This window comes from Pteropus alecto, unplaced genomic scaffold (genome assembly GCF_000325575.1).
Source record: "Pteropus alecto unplaced genomic scaffold, ASM32557v1 scaffold69, whole genome shotgun sequence".
Classification (NCBI taxonomy): Eukaryota; Metazoa; Chordata; class Mammalia; order Chiroptera; family Pteropodidae; genus Pteropus; species Pteropus alecto.
The window spans coordinates 3,277,609-3,297,882 of NW_006494610.1; the positions used below are offsets into that span (position 1 = coordinate 3,277,609).

The 20,274-nt window shown below is 36.4% G+C and overlaps 2 protein-coding genes across 6 annotated transcripts in view; one reads left to right on the plus strand and one right to left on the minus strand.

The window, feature by feature from the left end:
• The window catches only part of LOC102880063 (phosphatidylcholine translocator ABCB4), a 71,865-nt gene extending 56,141 nt beyond the window's left edge, over positions 1–15,724 (plus strand). The window contains exons 22-27 of one of the 3 annotated variants that reach the window (XM_006925722.3): positions 5,304–5,444; positions 7,767–7,923; positions 8,913–9,110; positions 11,276–11,503; positions 14,369–14,515; positions 14,934–15,724. In XM_006925722.3, the coding sequence (XP_006925784.1) occupies positions 5,304–5,444; positions 7,767–7,923; positions 8,913–9,110; positions 11,276–11,503; positions 14,369–14,515; positions 14,934–15,140 (1,078 nt within the window). In that variant the 3' untranslated portion in view covers positions 15,141–15,724. The remainder of the gene's footprint in view (positions 1–5,303; positions 5,445–7,766; positions 7,924–8,912; positions 9,111–11,275; positions 11,504–14,368; positions 14,516–14,933) is intronic. The other 2 variants (XM_006925723.3, XM_006925724.3) reach the window with 2 other exon arrangements.
• Positions 15,725–17,102: 1,378 nt separating this feature from the next.
• The window catches only part of CROT (carnitine O-octanoyltransferase), a 48,672-nt gene continuing 45,500 nt past the window's right edge, over positions 17,103–20,274 (minus strand). For all 3 annotated transcript variants that reach the window (XM_006925725.3, XM_015599793.2, XM_015599792.2), the window contains exon 18: positions 17,103–18,125. In XM_006925725.3, coding sequence (XP_006925787.1) covers positions 18,005–18,125 — 121 coding nt within the window. In that variant the 3' untranslated portion in view covers positions 17,103–18,004. The remainder of the gene's footprint in view (positions 18,126–20,274) is intronic.

The window sequence follows — 20,274 nt, forward strand, 5'->3', positions numbered from 1 at the left end:
CTTCTTCTTCTTCTTCTTCTTCTTCTTCTTCTTCTTCTTCTTCTTCTTCTTCCTCTCTTTCTTCTTACTCTCTTTCTTCTTTCTTCTTCTTCTTCAACCCCAATAATGCTATTATTCTGCTCAATGTTGTCCTAGAGATCCCTTAATGATTTTCACATTTTAAAATTATTTTTTTCATTTTACTGTTTACTCTGAGTGATTTTCATTGCTTTATTTTCCTGTTCTCTGATTCATGTTTCTATTTCACCCATTCTGCTTTCGAATCTCTCTAATGTATTCTTCAGTTTAGTTATAAATTCTGTTTGGTACTTGATTACATTTCTATCTCTTCATTGAAGTTTTTTTTGTGTTCATCTGTTCTTTGTCTAACATCAGTGAGCATCTTTATGACTATTACTTTGAATTCTTTATCAGGTAGATTACTTTTCTACATATCCTTAAAGTCTTTTTCTAGGTTTTTGTTTTGTTCTCTAATTTGTAACACATTCCTCTGTTTTCTCATTTTGCTTGACTCTCTGTGTTTGTTTCTATGTATTAGGTAAAATAGCTACCTTTCTCAGTGTTGATGAAGTGGCTTTGTGTGAGCAATGATCTTTCTCATTCACCTTTGCCCTAGCTCTTGGTTGTCTCACGAACCTTTGTGATTGTCTAGTCTTCTTGAGTTATTCTTTATACGCCTCCAATGTTGAGAGTGTACCAACATCTGTCAGTGTTCCAAGAAAAGAAATCTCATTTTGTACCTTGTTTCATGCTGATTGGAAGCCAGACCCTCAGGCAGCAGCTTTTATAGTATGGAAACTTACATAGTCCTGTTGGGCTACAATCTTTGTCTCTGCTGGCCTTCAGATCAGGAGACCTGGAGGTGTCCCCTGGGTGACAGTTGCCCAAATTGGGACCCTAGACAAGTGTTAAGCTTTCAGAAGTCTCATTGAGCTGTAATGAGGCCAAGAGGGTGTCTTGTTTTCATTCCCTGAAAGCACCTCCCTTAGCTTCTGGGTATGTGGGAAACCTGAAGCCTATTTTTCAAGCTGAAGCTCCAGGCTAATAAGCCTTTTCACAGGAAGACTGGATTTGGGTTTTAGTTTGCTGTTTATGCAGTGCCCTGGGGGTGGCAACCAGCCAACAACTGTCTTTTGGATTTTTACAGTCCAGTGGAGCTCAGTTATGCCAGCCCTCTTAGCCACCAGTGTCAGGCATCACTGGGTATCGCTTGTGTGGATTGCACCCACCCTCTGGCTTTAGCAAGGTAGCTGTATAGTGTAGGGGGTGGGGCTCACTTGCTGCTTTCAGGAAGACCTTGGGTAAACATCTCCACTGCCTATGTCCATGGGCTTCAGCAGTGCAGCTAGAGAGTGCTTTGTTTGTGTGCATTCAGGCTTTAGGCTGGGGGTGGGAGAATGCCACAACTGTTTCCCAGCCCCAGCAGGTGGGGATGGGAAGTTTGCAACCACTGGCACTGGCAGACTTTAGCTAAGGCATGGGAGAATGCCCAGTGTTCCCAGTCACCTACCGCTTCCAGAGAGTGGGAAGGTGTTGTAACTACTTGTACTCTTCTCTGGTTTCAACAAGGCAGTGGGATAGTGTCTCCACTGCTCATCCACCTGAGTTAGCAGGTTAGGTAGAGAGTGCAATAATGGCATCCACCAGCTCCTCTGTCTCTGGGGAGCTTTTCAACTGTACCCCTCCTTTCCAGCCAATGGTTTTAGGTTTACAAGTGACTCTTTTTCATGTAGTCTGGACACTTTTTCAACTGATAATTTTTTGTTAGTTGTTTTTTTTTTTGTTGTTTGTTTTTTGTTTTTTGTCTAGGTGTGAGCCCTTTAAGAGGGGAGTCTGTTTCCCATAGCATGTCAGGTCCCCTTGATGTCAACATTGGCTCCATTGGTTTTCTAAGCCAGATGTTTTAAGGGCTCATTTCTCCAGTGGACCTCTTAGGGTTAGTGTGCCAGATGTGGAGCACCAACTCTTTGTTCTAGAAGTATCTGTCTGGTGAGGTTGCTCCCTATTGAATGCTACCACATCAGGGGTGGGTTTTTGTGAGAGCTTGTCTCTGCCTCTTCTGTCTCGATGTGGTCCTTTTATCCTTTGTTGTGGAAAGCAGCAGTTTAACTAGTTTTCAGATAATTTTCCAAGGGAAATGGTCCATGTGTAGTTGTAAGTTTGGTGTGTTATCTGTGGTAGGAAGTGAGTTCAGAATCTTCCTGTGCCACCATCTCGGACTTCACCTATTTCATAAGTTTTAAATTGAGCTCCATTCTGGGTAGTGTGATGAAATCTCACACCATCCTGCTCTGCCCCACCCAGGAATCCAGAACATGAATCATCCCTTTTCTAGAATATCCATGCTGTATTTAATAGTAGCCACACAGCTCAAGAGTAATGATGCTGGCAATTTTAATATGCCAAAGAGAAGCTGGAAAGTGCTTACTTTAAGTGGAAAGGTAAAAGTTTTTGACTTAATGAGGCATTTTTTTTTTTTTTTTTTGCATTTAGAAGCTGCTAAAATTTTTTTAAATTTAATTTTATTTTTAGTTTCAAGTATACAGTACATTGGTTAGATGTTCATATAGTTTATAAAACGAACTCCCTAATTGCTCTGCTCTGTCTCTCCTCTGGCTCTCCACCTAGCCATTACATTAATGCTAACTGCATTCCCTATATCATGCTCCCCATGCCTGTGACCATCTGTTAACTACTAATTTGTACTTTTTTAACCCTTCACCCCATTCTCCCAGCCTCCAGCCCCTCAACCCCCCTGGCCATCATCGGATTGTCCTCTATATTTGTGAGTCTGTTTTTTGAGTAGTTTGTTCTTTTCATTTCATAGATTCCACATATTAGTGAAATCATATGGTATTTATCTTTCTCTGTCTGATTTATTTCATTCAGCATAATAAACTCTAGGTCCATCCATGTTGTTGTAAATGGTAGGATTTCATTTTTTTAAATAATTCAGTAATATTCATTGTATATATGAACCATAACTTCTTTATCCAATTGTCTGTTAATGAGTATTTAGGTTGCTTCCATACCTTAGCTATTGTAAATTGTGCCACCATGAACATACAGGTGCATAGATCTTTATGAATTATTGTTTTGGTTTTCTTTGGATAAATACCCAGAAGTGCAATTGGTGGGTCAAAAGGTATATCCATTTTTAATTTTTTGATAAACCTCCAGACTGCTTTCTATAGTGGCTGTACCAATTTGCAATCCCACCAACAGTGTATGAGAGTTCTCTTTTCTCCACATCCTCGTCAATACTTGTTCTTTGATTTATTGATGATAGGTGTCAGGTGATATCTCATTGTGGTTTTAATTTGCATTTCTCTGATGATTAGTGATCTTGAGCATCTTTTCATATGTCTATTGGCCATCTGTATTTACTCGTTGGAGAAATATCTGTTCAGCTCTTCTGCCCATTTTTTAATTGGATTGTTTGTTTTGTTGTTGAGTTGTATGAGTTCTTTATATATTTTGGATATTCATCTCTTATCAGATGTATCATAAGTGATTATCTTTCATTCAGTCAATTGTCTTCTTGTTTTGTTGATAGTTTCCTTTACTGTACAAAAACTTTTTGGTTTCATGTAGTCCCATTTGTTTATTTTTTCTTTTGTTTCCCTTGTCTGAGGAGATATGTCCGAAAATAAATTACTGTTAGCAATATCAGAGAGTTTACTGTCTATGTTTCCTTCTAGAAGTTTTATGATTTCAGGTCTTACATTTAAGTCTTTAATCCATTTCGAGTCTATTCTTGTATATGGTATAAGAAGGTGGTCCAGTTTCTTAAAGAGGCATTTTTATCACATCACAACATTATAAGAAGGAGAAATACAGCACAATAAGATATATTGAGAGAGAGACCACATTTACATAATTTTTCTTACAGTATATTTTATAATTGTTCTATTTTATTATTAGTTGTTAATATCTTACAATGCCTAATTTATAAATTAAACTTTATCATAAATATGTATGTATAGGGAAAAAACATAAAATATGTAGGGTTCAGTACTGTCTGTGATTTCAGGCATCCACTAGAAGTCTTGGAACATAACTCCATGAATAAGGGGGACTACTGTATTCCATTTGTTCTCTGGATGAGGACCAGATCCAACCTGCTCTGAAAGCAAAGACACATAGCCTATTTTACTGGTTTATACTTGAGCAATTCAAGAAACTTCCAGTGGCACTATTTGCCACTTGTTTCCAACCAGGGCCTGTTTTTATAAATGAATATATTTTAACACCAACAAAATTAAATACAAGTTAGATTATAACCCTGTAGACTAGTACAATAGTTTGAGCATTTACAAATTTGTAAAAAGATAGTTGAAATTCTCAATTTATTTCATCTCCTTATGTATGTATATACTTCATGCAGCTATATTTTTCTGTCCATTTGATGTTTGACATATAAATATATATGTATTATTATCTGTGACCTTATGGTTTGTTTTAAACTTAATGAGAATTAGGGGATAATAGAAAGCTGGAACTAGTTTCTAATTTGATTATAATTTAAAGATTCAGTAGCAGTGAAAATTTTCAGTAATATTAAATATTTTAATGCCACGCTTACAGCCCATAAATTAAACCATCTAAATCAGTAATACTTTGAATTTTCCCTCTTGGCAAATGCCTTCCTTCTAATCTGAGAGTAAATAAATTGTTATTTTCGAGGATTTATAATAATAAAGTAGCTATACTAATAGAGTAGAGCATAAGGTCTAATTATAAATGGTACAAAAAATTTATGTTGGACCTGGTCGGATCTAGCTCAGGGAAGAACTTCTGATATGTGTCTGTTGAAACCTCAGTCACCCTACTTTTCTGAATCTGAAACATGAATTTTGACGTAAGAGACTATAACTAGTCACAGAAGACAAGGTAATATTAAAGAAATCACATTCAGACAATTCAAACTTTAATCCTAACTTTGACATCCTTGATATTTTTGACACAATAATCATGTTTGCATCATAGAGTTTGAATTTCTGGGTTATCAGATATCAACATGTCATAATAGCAACTATCAGTTGAATAACCACTATGAGCTAGGTACTATGCTAGACATTTATATTGTTTATTTAGTTCTCAAAACAATTCCACATCATACTGGTTATCACAATTGTACAAATAAGAAGAGATATATAGAAAGGTTAAGTCACTTACTCAACTACAACTGGAGGCAGAATTTAAGCCCAGGTCAACTAGACTTAAAAGCTGTGCTCTTTCCATACCACAGTGCTAAGAGTGGTCGAAGAAATGGTTAATGAATACACTAATTTGCTTTTCAGGAATTCTGTGCGAAAGGCACACATCTATGGAATTACTTTTAGTATTTCACAAGCATTTATGTATTTTTCCTATGCTGGTTGTTTTCGATTTGGTGCCTATCTCATTGTGAATGGACATATGCTCTTCAGAGATGTTATTCTGTAAGTAACTTTAAAAATATTAAGATTATTCTATAATAGGGTTTCAATAGGTCTATGCAAAAGTTTAGAGCAGCAAAAAACCTCTTTTGTTCTAAGATGAGGTCAGAGTTGAATCAACCACAGAAATCTGATATTGTCAATTCTCCAAGTACAGTTTAATCATTTGAGTGGGCTAAAATTAACTCAGCTTATGAAAACTATCATAAACCAGAATTTTAGTAGTACCTAGAACTCTAGTCAAGAGGACACCAAATTTTCTTATTGTAGAATGTGGGCAGAAATAAATCATAATTAGAAAGTTGCTGGTGACCATAGACTCAAAACTGAGGGTTAAATCGCTTGCTATTTATCTGCACCCACAGCTGGCCTTGACAATGGGATGGGAATGCTTGACCGAAGTCTGGCAAAGTCTCTCTGGTAACCAGGCTTGGGATGACTCTGCCAACATTTGCTATCAGCCTTTCTTATTTTATTGGTTCTCAAGACTAACCTCTGGTCTTTACGAAATGATGCATTCCTCCTTTCAAAATATGCTAAATACATTCAATTAGCTTGCAGTCTAGTCTTGAGAAAGGAAAGCCATTCTTTTTAAGATCACTTGGCATATTTCTATTCCAATGGGATGATTTTAAAGCACTAGTGAACTTTTTTGAACAGGGTCAAGACAAAGAAAGTAAAAATGTTTAAGGGCTTTTATTTGCATCCAAAATTAAAATAACCATGAAAAAGTTACATATAATCTTTGTATCAGTCAGGATCTCAAAAGGAAACAAATGGCACTGCAAATGGGATAACAGGGGAAAGTTTATTAGAGGATGTATTTACAAAGGTGTGAGAAGTGTTAAGGACAGAAGCACCCAGCGGGGCTGTTAACACCTCATTGGTTCCCAGCTAGGAACTGCTAAGATCCTAAACCTAAAGGGCAAGAGGAGAGAAAGGTTTTCATAACTCAGTGTAGAGGCCTTCTGTGGTCTACAGTGGAGGGACACCAACAACACAACAATCTGACAAGAAAGAAGCCGACCAAATACCCTGGACTCACCCTCCTCTAGCCTTCCCATCCTCTGCTGGTGCCTTGCATTGCCAAACCCCATCAGAAGCCAGAGGACAAGAAAATCTTTTGATGCATTCCATGAAGGTCAGCTTCTTGACAGACTGTGATGGTACAAAATAGAGATGGGTAGAGAGTAGAAAGTGGTTTTGGAGGGTCAAACAGAAATATCCAGCTCTGGGAATTACACGTTGGAGTCTTTTTTTATTGTCTAGAAAAATATCACTGAGAAAATTGGTCCTGCTTTTTTGTTGTTTTGTTTTTACCATTAAAATATTAAATTCTGGATAATTGGACGACAGTGTTTTTAATCTTCCATGCTAAAGCTCGATGACAGGCTGTACAGAAAAGCTAGGCAGCTGTATGTCAGTTGTTCATCACTATTTTAAAATTTAATTTTTGGTAACCAACTTTACCAAGTACTTAGAGGAGAGACTTACTATACCTACCATTCTTGTCCCCATGTATTTAAAACACATGTTAATACCTTAGATTTAGAAGTTTGGGAGATAAAATATTTAAGTTCTCCATTATTATTAGATAGAAATTTTCCTCCCCTCCCCTTTCTCTGGGGGAGCTCTGATGTCAGAAGTAAATAACTTTGTGGAAATGTATATCCTCAGAATCTTTAACCCTTCCTAAAAGCTGTTATAACCTATATTCATTCTTTAAAGAATATATAACTGAAAATAGCTTAGGACAATTGTTTTTTCAGGGCAGTGTCAATAATTATTTTAATTGTAAGAGAAAAGCTATTTCTAGTAAATGCTCATTTTCCCTAATAAAAATTCTTTACTACATTGATTATTGTCATTTGTGTAGGATTGTGGAAACCACGAACTGGAAGTCAAGGCCACAAATCAAAAGGAAATATCATTCCTTGTCTGGTGCTGATCAAGGCCCTGGGGCACTCTGTGCTTTAGTTCCCTCAGCTCTCAAAAGGGTACAACTAGCTATTAAAATTACTCGAGATCACAAGTCAGATTCACTCATAAGCCACTTTATAAATGAGAAGAACTTTCCAAAGTTACGTTAACTCTAGGAAATTAGAGGCTCATAAGGGAAGCCAGAAGCCCATAGAGGAAAACAGCAACTCTCAGCAATGATCTGCCTCTCCTCTAACTTTCCTTTGTTACTAGAATTCCACGGAAGTATTGTGTGGGGTGGGGGTAAAAAAAATCAATACTGGTTAGCGGTATGCCTTTAGACTTTCAAACGTCACGGAGCTGATTATCTAAGCTAATTTTTTAATTCTTCTTCTTCCGGTCTAGGGTGTTTTCAGCAATTGTGTTTGGTGCAGTGGCTCTTGGACATGCTAGTTCCTTTGCTCCAGACTATGCTAAAGCCAAACTCTCTGCAGCCCACTTATTCATGCTGTTTGAAAGACAGCCTTTGATTGACAGCTATAGTGAAGAAGGTCTGCGGCCTGTGAGTTCTCTGCTGCCTGAGTAGTACTCGGTTAATTTTTTCCTAAAGGTTTGCTATCTGCTAGATTGTAACCACAGGATAAATATGAAGAGATTCCACTGACATTGATTTGTCTTTATGATATTTATAGGGCTAATATTTGACCAACTTTCCTGGCATTTTAAAATTTTATAGGATGTTTCAAGGATTTTGAAGTTCAGCACATCAAAAGTAAAAAAAAAAAAAAAAATCCAGATATACTGGAACTGGATAATTTTCATGAAAACTGTTAGTCATTTCTGCATGAAGCTCTGTGTATATAATTCTGTATGCAAATGCAACTAGCAATTTGGCTTTAATCACATTTTATAGTGACTGGGTTATAATTAGTAAGGAGGCCACTTTATTCACAGCAAGAGTACTAATCCTATACTCTACTATCTCCAAAGTTAACCCAAACTTAGACCTAAGTGTTCTTAGCATGACACAAGCTGCGGCACATTTTAATGCACCAAAAAAACCACTGTGGGTGAAGAGATGGGGGCTTACACAATCTTTCCGGGACTTTGCCAGGTATTTCATATAAGAAAATTGCTATGCCCAGTGAAGGAGACAGAAAGAGTCTGCCAGGGCTTGAGACAAGGGCTGTCCACTGAGACTGCAGGTAGCAACTGTTCTAATTTCCCAAGCTTCTGAGCCTTTGGCCACTGATTTGGCTCCAGCCTCAAAATCATCATTTAAGAAAGCTAAATATTTATCTTAAATGACCCAGAAACTGAGGTTAGATAACAACTCTCTGTAATACGACTACCTAAACTAACCCCTATCTGTATCTCCCATCTTCCATTTTCTATAACAATTTCCTATCACTAAAACTGGTACCAGCATTTGTAATGACTATGAGTTTTATGTTTCTCTCCTAGTTTTTGGTAAGGTTTCCTTGAAATAATCGTTTTTATTACAATAATTATTAGATCCATCATAATAGCAACATTAAAAAATTTTTTTAGGATAAGTTTGAAGGAAATGTGACATTTAATGAAGTCATGTTCAACTATCCCACCCGGCCAAACGTGCCAGTGCTTCAGGGGCTGAGCCTGCAGGTGAAGAAGGGCCAGACGCTGGCCCTGGTGGGCAGCAGCGGCTGTGGGAAGAGCACGGTGGTCCAGCTCCTCGAGCGGTTCTACGACCCCTTGGCTGGAACAGTGGTGAGCACACTTTCATATTCAGCTCATTTTAAGTTTCTCATCGTCTGAATGCCTGGATTTATTTAAGTATCCATTGTAAGCTGTGGTTTTTCAAACCTTTAAACAACAGTCCCACTTAGTGTCTGACATCCTAGAAACGGTCTCCAAGCTGTTTCATCTGCCCCAGCCAACATCCACAGCCCCTCCCTCAGCACTGCCCCTCTAACCTGCTTTGTGAGCAGCCTTTTATCCACCTGGCTCCCTTCCCTTAATTAGATTTCACCTTCCATGAGAAGATCCAGCAAAAATTTAAGTAGCCAGAAATATAGAGGAAAGACAAGATGGGAACCGAGGATAGGGAGTGTTTCAAGAAGAAGGTCATCAGCAATGACAACAGCAATGGAACTTCCTATCACTAAAACTGGTACCAGCATTTGTAATGACTATGAGTTTTATGTTTCTCTCCTAGTTTTTGGTAAGGTTTCCTTGAAATAATCGTTTTTATTACAATAATTATTAGATCCATCATAATAGCAACATTAAAAAATTTTTTTAGGATAAGTTTGAAGGAAATGTGACATTTAATGAAGTCATGTTCAACTATCCCACCCGGCCAAACGTGCCAGTGCTTCAGGGGCTGAGCCTGCAGGTGAAGAAGGGCCAGACGCTGGCCCTGGTGGGCAGCAGCGGCTGTGGGAAGAGCACGGTGGTCCAGCTCCTCGAGCGGTTCTACGACCCCTTGGCTGGAACAGTGGTGAGCACACTTTCTTAAATTAGTAATTAAGTGGCTAAACCAATATTCCCATAATGGAAAACTTTGGACAAGTAAAGATCGTAATCCTTCTTGATACAGTGACCACACTGTAGAAACCCTGAACTGTCTCCCATAGTCAGACAAATATATGGAGATAATCGGGTAGAACATCTGGAATTTATTGTAGCTCAGAAAATGCTGAATATAAAGTTGACCTCTACCCTGTCACGGGCCTTTTGAGCCAGCCTGATTCTCCTAAGTGAACTCTCAATTCTTGTTTTATAAAGGTAAGCCACAAACTCCTGCCAGATTTCTAAGCAGGCTCCCAGGAAAGGCCTGCTATTCCCTCCTCACCTCCTTCTGCTTCGCCTTCTCTCTCTAACCTTGAACTCCAGGCTCTCTGGCTTTGACTCTTATCCTCACCTCCAGCCCTTTCATATTTGGCTTTCATCAATGATTTTCTAGTATCTAGCCCCTGGCTCTCTTCCATAAGTGAAGGCTTGGCTCTTATTGATAATTACCACTGACCTAGCTCTGGGAGCCCACCCCCAGTTAGAGAGTCACCAAAGTGTTAAATCTTGTTTAGTTGTTTCTTCTCGGGAAATCTTATGCTTCCACTATTACAATTGCTCTGCAGGTATAAATGCAGGCAAACCAGCTCAACAGTCTGTAGGTATGCTGTGCTAACACTACAGTGGGAATTTCTTCCTTAATTGAGAGGTCAAGACTAGTTAGACTTATGTCTAGTCCTTAATTGGTGAACTTAACCTTTCAGGAAGCTGCATTCTCAGTCACCACATCACAAGGCTCCTGTAGAAGCATCATGCCTCCTGCATGTAGCAAATAAAAAATAAAACTATCACCAACAAAACCATTCTCCCAAAGACACTGCCCTTTGAGCTTGTTAACTTTCCATTGAATTTTTGTCCTTAGTGCTGTGAAAAAGAGAAAAGTTTAGGCTGGTAGTTCTCAGGGAAGAGGTAGAGGTGGATATGAAATAACCAACTTTCAAAATCTGGGCTGTGCTACCGATCTGCCTTTTGTTCTGATGTGCCTGGAGAAGGGGGATAAAGTCAAGATGAAAAATTAGTTCCGAGGACAGCAGATGTGAGTAGGATAACTAATTGCAGAAAGGCAGAGGTGGTATACTTGCCTGGCAAGGGGCAGGTAAGGACAGAAAGGAATGTGGAAAGACAGTGCCAAATATGCTACCATTTTGTGCCAGTTAGACCAAGAAGGGGATAGCCTAATCAACATAAAAATCATTTTATTGGCTTTTTTGCCCTCCAACAGTGTAAGTGCTTACAGGCTGTGAGGCTTGCTATTTCACCAACTACTGATGCCCAAATGCAACAAAATCCTCCAAATGGTTAATCTAGTAATTTACTGCTTAGTTTTTCTTTTTTGTTTTCTTCTTAAGCCCTTCTTATAGTTTGTGGACTTTGGTTTTCAGCTCTTAGATGGTCAAGAAGCAAAGAAACTCAACGTCCAGTGGCTGAGAGCCCAGCTCGGAATTGTGTCCCAGGAGCCTGTCCTGTTTGACTGCAGCATTGCTGAGAATATTGCTTATGGAGACAATAGCCGGTTTGTATCACAGGATGAAATTGTGAATGCAGCCAAAGCAGCCAACATAGATCCTTTCATCGAGACCTTACCCCATGTAAGTTAACTGATAATTTTTTAGGATGAAATCAGAATCAACTATACAGTTTTTCTCCCCAAAGCAGTTCCTGAAGTTATACTCCAACAAAGTCTTATAATGGAATGTGTCTATTTACTAGCACTGTGACCTTGGATAAGACCCTGAACTCCATGATACCAACTTTTCTTATGTCCTATCTCATACAAATGTAGTGAGAAGCAAATAAGGTGATACTAAGTCAATGCAGCGTATCTCAGGTTGCAAACTGGTGATTTTGGGGTTGCATTCAGACTGTGGCCATGTTTGGTTTATGGTACTTTTTAATTAAACACTTTATTTTGAGATAATTATAGATTCACATGCAGTTGTAAAGAATAGAAATTTTATGTACCATTTACCTGGTTTCCTCCAATGACATCTTGCAAAACTACCGCCATGATATTGACGTGGACACAATCCACTGATGTCAGATTTCCTGTTTTACTTGTATGCATTTGTATATGAGTGTATTTAGTGCTATGCGATTTTATTGCACGTGTAGAGTCATGTATTCACTATTGCAGTCAAGGTACAAAACATTTCTGTCCGCACAAAGATCCCTCATGTTGCCCTTTTAAAGCCACACGCCCCTCCCTGCCTTCACGCCCCCCAACCTCAGGCAACCACTATTCTCCATTTCTGTAATTTTCTATTTTAAAAACGTTATATAAACATACAGTACATGACTTTTTGAAATTAGCTTTCCTAACTAATCCCCTGAAGTTATTGTATCTATAGTTGATTCCTTTTTATTGCTGAGTAGTAAGTATTCCATAGTATAAATGTGCCAGTTTGTTTTAACCATTGACCTGTTGAAGTATACCTAGGTTGTTTCCAGTTTTGGGCTACTAAGAATAAAACTGCTATAAATTTTTATGTACCAGTTTTAGTGTGAACCTAAGTTTTTATTTCTCTGGGATATATGCCCAGGGTGCAGTTGTTGGGCTATATGGTGATTGCATGTTTAATTTCATGTAAGAAGCTGCTTAACTGTTTTCTAGAGTGGCTGTGCCATTTTACATTTTCACCAGCAAGTATGAGTGATAGTCTCTCTGTATCTTTGCCAGTTTTTCCAGTGTCTTTTTTTTTTTGCCATTGTGATAGGCATATATTAATATCTCATTGTAGTTTTAATTTGCACTTCCAATTGATAAATGATGTTGAACATCTTTTTATATATTTATTTGCCATCTATATTTCCTCTTTGGTTAGATGTCTCTTCATGTCTTGTGCCAATTTTCTGTTTGAATTGTTTTTGCTGTTGTTTTGACAGATTTTTATATACTCTAGTTACTAGTCCTCTGTCAGATATATAGTTTGCAAATATTTTCTCCTAGTCTGTTGCCTTTTTTCATCCTTTAACAGGGTGTTTTGCAGAGCCAAAATTTTTAATTTTGATGAAGTACAATTCATCAATTTTCTTTTTATAGATTGGCTTTTGGTGTCAAGTCTAGGAATTTCTTGTCTAGTGCCAGGTCTTAAGATTTCTTTTTTTTTTTTTTTTGCTAAAAGTTTTATGGCTTTACACTTTATATGTATGTCCGTGCTCCATTTTGAGTTAATTTTGGTATAAGGTTGTTTTTCTTGAATGATTCATTGTACTCCTTTGGAGAGGACACGTACTCTCCTTTCCATGGTCCCCAACACTCCCCATCACCTCATTGTAGCTGCTATGCCTGTAGCCAAAGTGCCGTGAAGTCAATATGGATTTGAAAAATATCTAAGGTAAGGGTTCAATGAAACAATTTTCTTCAGTAACTGGTAAATATGAGTGGTCCTGGAACAATGACTTGAGATCCCTAAAACTGAGGGTAGAGATCATTCATTTTGTGGCACTTATCTAGTATCTACAGTTCCACTGGATTAAACTGAAATACAGCTTGAATTTTTACTGATATATTGTGCTATGATTAGAAATCACATTCACAAAATTAAAAACCCTCCATTTTGGTTAGCCTTATCGATCATTAACATATAGTTATTGACTTCAGTCAAGTATTGGACTTAACTGTGAATGGAAAAAACTTTAAAGCTTCAGCTTGAACTGAAGCTTTGACATTGGACTTTAGGACGTTAATTCACATGATATACACTGAATTCAGTTCACTCTAAACTGAACTGACTCAATTTGTACTTTTATACATTCCATGTTTTGGCTTAGAATGTTCTCTCAATATCCAGCTTCCCAACTTCTCTACAAAGGTATCTAATTTATCTCCTCTTTCTTCTTTCTCCCACCTTATCTCCACAATTTCTATTTCCCTCTTATCTTTCATAGAATGTTGTGTATACTACTGATTTGGTACTTTCTTGATCTTATAGTGAATGCTCTATATGTGTTTTTTATCTTAAATTATAAATTCCTTCAGGGTAGGAACAAAGTTGAATTCATTTTTGTACAGCCCATAGTTCTGAGCATAGCAGATACTCAGTAATATTTAGGTGAATAAATGCATTTAAGAGAATAAACTAGGCTCTATTGGGTCATATGTATATAGCAAATTTAAAAAAAAAAATTTAAAGCTTAAACTAACATTTAACCTTTTTAGTACTCCAGTGACATTAGATCAACTGACATGGTAATGGTAGGAATTTGAGACTTTGTTGCAGAATAACACTGAGATCTGAAATCACTAGTTTTCTATTTTGATTTTGAAAATGAACATTCTGTTAAATGGAAAACATGTTAAATGGACACCTATGTAGGTGTTATAGAACTTTCTGATTCCAAATATTTTTTCCTTATACATAGAACTATCAAATGTTAAGAAGTACAAGTTTATTTGATATAGCATTAGTATTCAGAGTTAGAACTTTATTAATTTTATTAATGGCAACTTGCAGAAATATGAAACAAGAGTGGGAGATAAAGGAACTCAGCTCTCAGGAGGTCAGAAACAGAGGATTGCTATTGCCCGAGCCCTCATCAGACAACCTCGAATCCTGCTCTTGGATGAAGCTACATCAGCTCTGGATACTGAAAGTGAAAAAGTATGGCCTCCCATCTCATGTTCCATTTAATTTGTAAAATAGAAGTTTTTGTGCTGTTAACCATGAAAAAAAAAAATGTAAGCATAGAAAAAAGTAAATAGAAATTTAGACAGTGGTTATTTTGAGGTAGAATATTTTATCTCTTTCAGTATTTTTCAACTTTTCTAAAATGATCACCTATTACTTTTAGAAATTTTAAATATTTGTGATTATTTACAGTGAGACTCCATTTTTATTATAATTAAAAACAAAACTACATGTCAAATTATATAAATACACATGCATAGAGCCAAAGATTCAGAGATAAACAAAAAATAAATTTTCTTGCTTAGATGATAAAAATGTTTAATTTCCCTTCATGTTAAAACTTATATGTACAATTTTTTAAGATAAGGCTTCTGTTCTGATTTATCAACAGATTGTCCAAGAAGCCCTGGACAAAGCCAGAGAAGGCCGCACCTGCATTGTGATCGCTCACCGCCTGTCCACCATCCAGAATGCAGACTTAATAGTGGTGTTTCAGAATGGCAAAATCAAGGAGCACAGCGTACATCAACAGCTGCTGGCGCAGAAAGGCATCTATTTTTCCATGGTCACTGTCCAGGCTGGCACACAGAACTTATGAACTCTTGTTATAGTATGCCTTAAAAAGAAACTCAAATCATTCTACAGCTTTTGCAGACTTGTAAAAAAAAAATGTTTAAGACATCGAAAAATAAAAGTACATCTTACACCAGACCAATTTAGAACATCCAGTTTGGGGTTTGATACTACAGCATTTAAAATTTCAGAGTTAAAAATGACATCTTTCTTGATGAAATATGAAAATAACCTAGCTCTTCCTGAGTTATCAGAAATATCCAGAGAAAGAAGAGCAAAGTTCAAGTATATAAAGCTGTAGTACAGAAGTTACAGACATAGGGAAAATTCTTATGGTCCTGAATAGTTGTAGATGACAGGATATTTTGGGAACAATTTTCCCAAGTACAAAGGGAAAATAAATTGTTAAAAAGTCTATTGTCTCCCTTGGTAGGTTTCCAAATTATTCTATTGGGGGGAATTAAGGTTTTTAAAAGTGACTATCCCCAGCTTTATCATCAAAGTCCAAGAGAAAATGAAATTTTCCTTATACCAGGCAACTTTGCAGGCATACATTCGTTCCAAAAAGCAAGAGACATATTTCTTTAAAAAATGTTTAAAACACAAAAATTACACATATTATCTCAGTGCAATTTGTAATGTTGGAAATATCAACAATAAAATGCTATTTACATAGCAACTGCATTTTTTTTAACAAATAATTCCAACTGTTTTCAGAATATGAGTCCACTTCTAACAAGAAAGAATATGTTTAGATGAAGAAAAAAAATATTCTAAGCAACACTTGGAAACTAATCACACTGAAGCATTTTTTCCATAATTTACTGCAGCAATATCAATTCTCATTGCAGTGACATCTTGTTTAGGTCAGTAAACTATTCAAACCAAGTTCTTCGATCTATAATAAACCACATATTGTATTACCAAAAAATGTTTCAAATGTGACCAGGTCCATCAGACTAAATTTCAGATTAACCAAGAGAATGGGGCAAGGGGTACATTAGCACAGTGACCAAAGGTGAGTTCACCTTACTCTTCTGTAGTTATTCCCTGATGAGGATCGTGAGGCATCTGCCCCTGGAAAGTCTGACTCAGTAGGTCTGGACTGAGGCCCAGCTATTTCTCTGTAAAAAGCTTTGCAGGTGATTTTTTAACTTTAGGCAATGCAAGGAAGCGTGTTAAAGCATGAGCAAAAAGATGCTTTTCTGTAGGAGGTGATCAGTTTCCAAAAATACCCAAGTCTTTAGATATTATTTAAAAACAACTAAATGATTCCAAAGGGCCTAGCAATTTAGTCTACAAAATTGTACTAGTGAGGAAAAGGGTCCGTAGTTCAGATTTCATCTTCCTATTCTATAGTAACTGTTAAGGACATATCAAAAGCCAACTCTTTTCACCAAAAAAAAAAAAACAAAAAACCAGTCTTATCAAATTCAGAACATATGAAAATGTAGAACAACAGAAAGAACATCTATAACCAGCACACTAAATATACTGTAATCTTTATGTGGTAGATTGCTACAAAAATGGCCCCCAGTTATTCATTTTCCCTCTTATGCCCACTCATTTACATTTAGTTATTTACAAAATGACTTTGCTGCTCTTATCAAAAGATGAGTTCCCCGCCCCCAACATCTCTTAAATCTGCACTGCCCTTGTAACTTGTTTTAACCAACAGAAAGCAAAAGTGACATCATGTGACTTCAATGTGACTTCAGAGTCTCGGCCTCAAGGGGCCTTGCTATGTGTACCTTTCCCTCTTAGAACACTCCCTCTGCCAAGTACAGAAGAAGTCCAGGCTAAAATACCGAATGATCAGATACACGTGGAGAGTCCCAGCCACCAAGTCCCCAGGCAGTATGTGAAGCCACCTGAACTTACCAGTCTCAGTCTAGCTGCTTAAACAACTCAAGCAAGACAGCAGTGGAACCATCCAAATGGGAAATCGACAGACACAATCATGAGAAAAATAAATTGTTCAAAGACAGTAAGTTTGGGGCAGTTTATTATATAACAATACATAAGTTAGATCAGAAAGTATAAGGTCAAACAGGAATGAATCACTTATTTAAACACGATAAACTATATGATTTTGAGTTGTAGTAGAAAACTACAAAATCGAACAGAGAAGAAAAAGAACTGTAAAACCCTGAGAATCTGATAGTCAATATTTAATCATTTCGAAGTCATCGACAACTAATTTTAAATATAAGTGCTTTAATTTTATGTTCACAAAACTAATTACAATATACTATGATGCATTTTGTTAAGGGGTTTTTTTTCCCATGTGTCAAAGTACCGGTATAAACCTCTCTACTACAATCTAATTCTTCTGATAGGCTCTATTTTTTTTTTTTTTTTAAGATAGCTATTAAATTGTAGTAGTCTTTTCCAAACATAGTAGGCTTGTATGCCTGTAGAGAAAGTGGAAGACATTGATTTCAGGGAAATTAGCATCCAATCATGTAATTCATATCCAATCATGTACTTCATACCCTTTGGCAACTAGAAAATGTTAAAGTGCTTGAAAGATAGACTCTACAATGGTGTTGAGAGAGAATTTATAAACTATATAGGTACCAACCTGTATTGAAAAGTTAGAGTAAGACCTGTGTTGTTAAAAGTTGTGGATCTGCATTGTTGAGGCTTATCTTAAACTTTGCACTGTTCTATATTCACTATGTCATAATTTGCATTGCTGCTGCATCAAAGGAAGCTTAAAAATATTTCTACTTTCTATGTCACAGTAAATTTAGAGCATGATTCTACTAATCTCTACATTTAACATGTTTCCTTCAAGTCAATACTCCTTCCTATCTCACCTCACCACCCTACTCCCAGCACCCAGTTTAAATGATATATTTTGGTTAAGTGCTTAATGTATAATCTCTAAAGATAAGGGGTGTTCATCAGCTGCATCATGTCATGGAAAGCATGGAAAGTCAGCTGAACTAGCTTTTTTGCATCAGTCTCCGGACATGATTTCCAGGCTGAACAGGATACGACAAACCTGTGAAGCACAAATAATAAGTGATTAAGTACTATGCAAAAATCACAACGCAAAAAGACTCCAGATGGTGATGGTGACTACGGCCATGACTTTTATTCCATTTGGCTGTTCATATATGAAATATGAATTCTTGCTGACATTAGATAAATGTAACCTGACACAATGGAAAGTAAAGCCATATTTATACATAATGCTAGGAACACCTAATTTACTATGACTAGAGACTAAGGACAAAAGAGAACAATAAAAACTAGCCAGAGCTCAAGAGTGCTTTGGAATAAGGTTTTATTGTATTAAACCCACCTCTTTCTAAAAAACACCTTCCTAAGGTGCTCTGAATGGAATGAAGTGGAATATAAATTCATGTCACTGTTTGCAATGAAAATTGGAACTACTTTTAACCCATTTCCCATTTGCCGAGTATACTCGCTGGTGGCACTTGTGGCTGCAGCATTTACCCCAAGATAACTCACAGATTACAGTCCTAACCTTACTCCCCAAATTTGCCATGAACTCTCTCACTTTTATTATTTTCAATTCGCTCTAGTATATCTATAGTCTTTGGAAATAAATGACATCATTCTATTATAGCATTCTGATTTTAGTAGTGGTATTTCCATTTACAAAATATAGTAATTCTCGATCGCTGAAGATGTCAAATCCTAGAAAAGGCAGCATTCCTACACGTGATGTTAACTTTGTTTTCAAACAGTTGTTAGCCAAATATTCATTTGATGAATCCGATTTATGTATACATTTCTATTACATTAGGATTAGAGACAGGTTCTGTTTAGAAATAACTCTAAGAATAGTTTTTATGTTCTATTTTCACATTGAAAACCAGACAGATTTGGGTCAGCCTCAAAGAGTGTGTTTATGTAAAATTAACGCTGGCAGCAAGCTGTACTTTCTTCTTCTAAATGAGAAATGGGTTAAAGAAGAATATGGTAATTGAAGAGTAAAAAATAATAATAAAATAGAGAAGTATAAGTGGAGAAAAAGCTATTTCTAGAAATCCAGAGAGAAACTCTCTTGGAACTATCTCCTTCTAGGTCCTGATGAAGAAATCCCCTGTCTGGCGGGTGATAAAAGTGGCCCCGGAAACTGAAGGAAATAGGAAAGAAACACCTGGCTTCCAGTGGGCTCAGAGCAGAAACTGGGCCCTAGCCTTCTCCTTTCCAGACATTCAAATTTTCTATAGCAAAACATGCATTAAGCTCAAGTTAAAACCAAAATGTTGTGTGATATAAAGCTTGTAGATGACCATGCTCTGTCTCATTATACAATGATGAAACTAATGTTTGAGTCGATCATATGTGCTGAAAGATATACAGGGACCTACAAAAGTCCTGCCTTCTTTACACTTAGTGATTCATGTCACTAGTTATTTCTAGCTACACTATGCATATAAGTCTCAAATACTTAGCAACATCTAAATATACTTCTTTGCAAAGATGAACAATTGCTATTTAAGTGTTAATTTAAAAAAATTAGTTATCTTCCTAAATTATAGAAGGAAATAAGTACTTTCACAAAAGAATATACACAGATGCCAGTAACAAAAGTTTTATTTCATAAGAAATTGTTATTTTTGCCTATAAATTGGTAAAGAATGTTTTATAATTTTTAGAGTTGGAAATGATGTGATGAAATAAAAAAGTATATATTATCATTATTTGTAATAATGAAAAACTGGAAATAGTAGGTAAGAAGTTAAATTATGTAAATCCTTTAGACATTATTCAACCATTAAGATACCTCAAAGCGTATTTAATAGCACTGGGAATTGCTTGAAATAATAAATGAGAATGAATTCACAAAAAGAACACTAAAATATTTATAATATGATCTAAATTTTTCAATATTTTACAATATTTTTATGAGCATGTAGTATGTTTAAAATAAAATGCTATTTCAAAAATAAACCAATATCTCTTAAGTTATACAACTTTCACAATTAACAATGAATGAAAAAAATCCCTTCCAAACCATTTCTGTGCATTTCATTGGAAAATTATTTTGGGTATATTCACAGTAATGACTCGTAAATGTACACCTCTAGCCCTGACCTCTTTTCTGAGCTCCATGCTCGTATATACAACTGCCTACTGACAAATCATCTTATATATAAATATAAATAATAAATTCC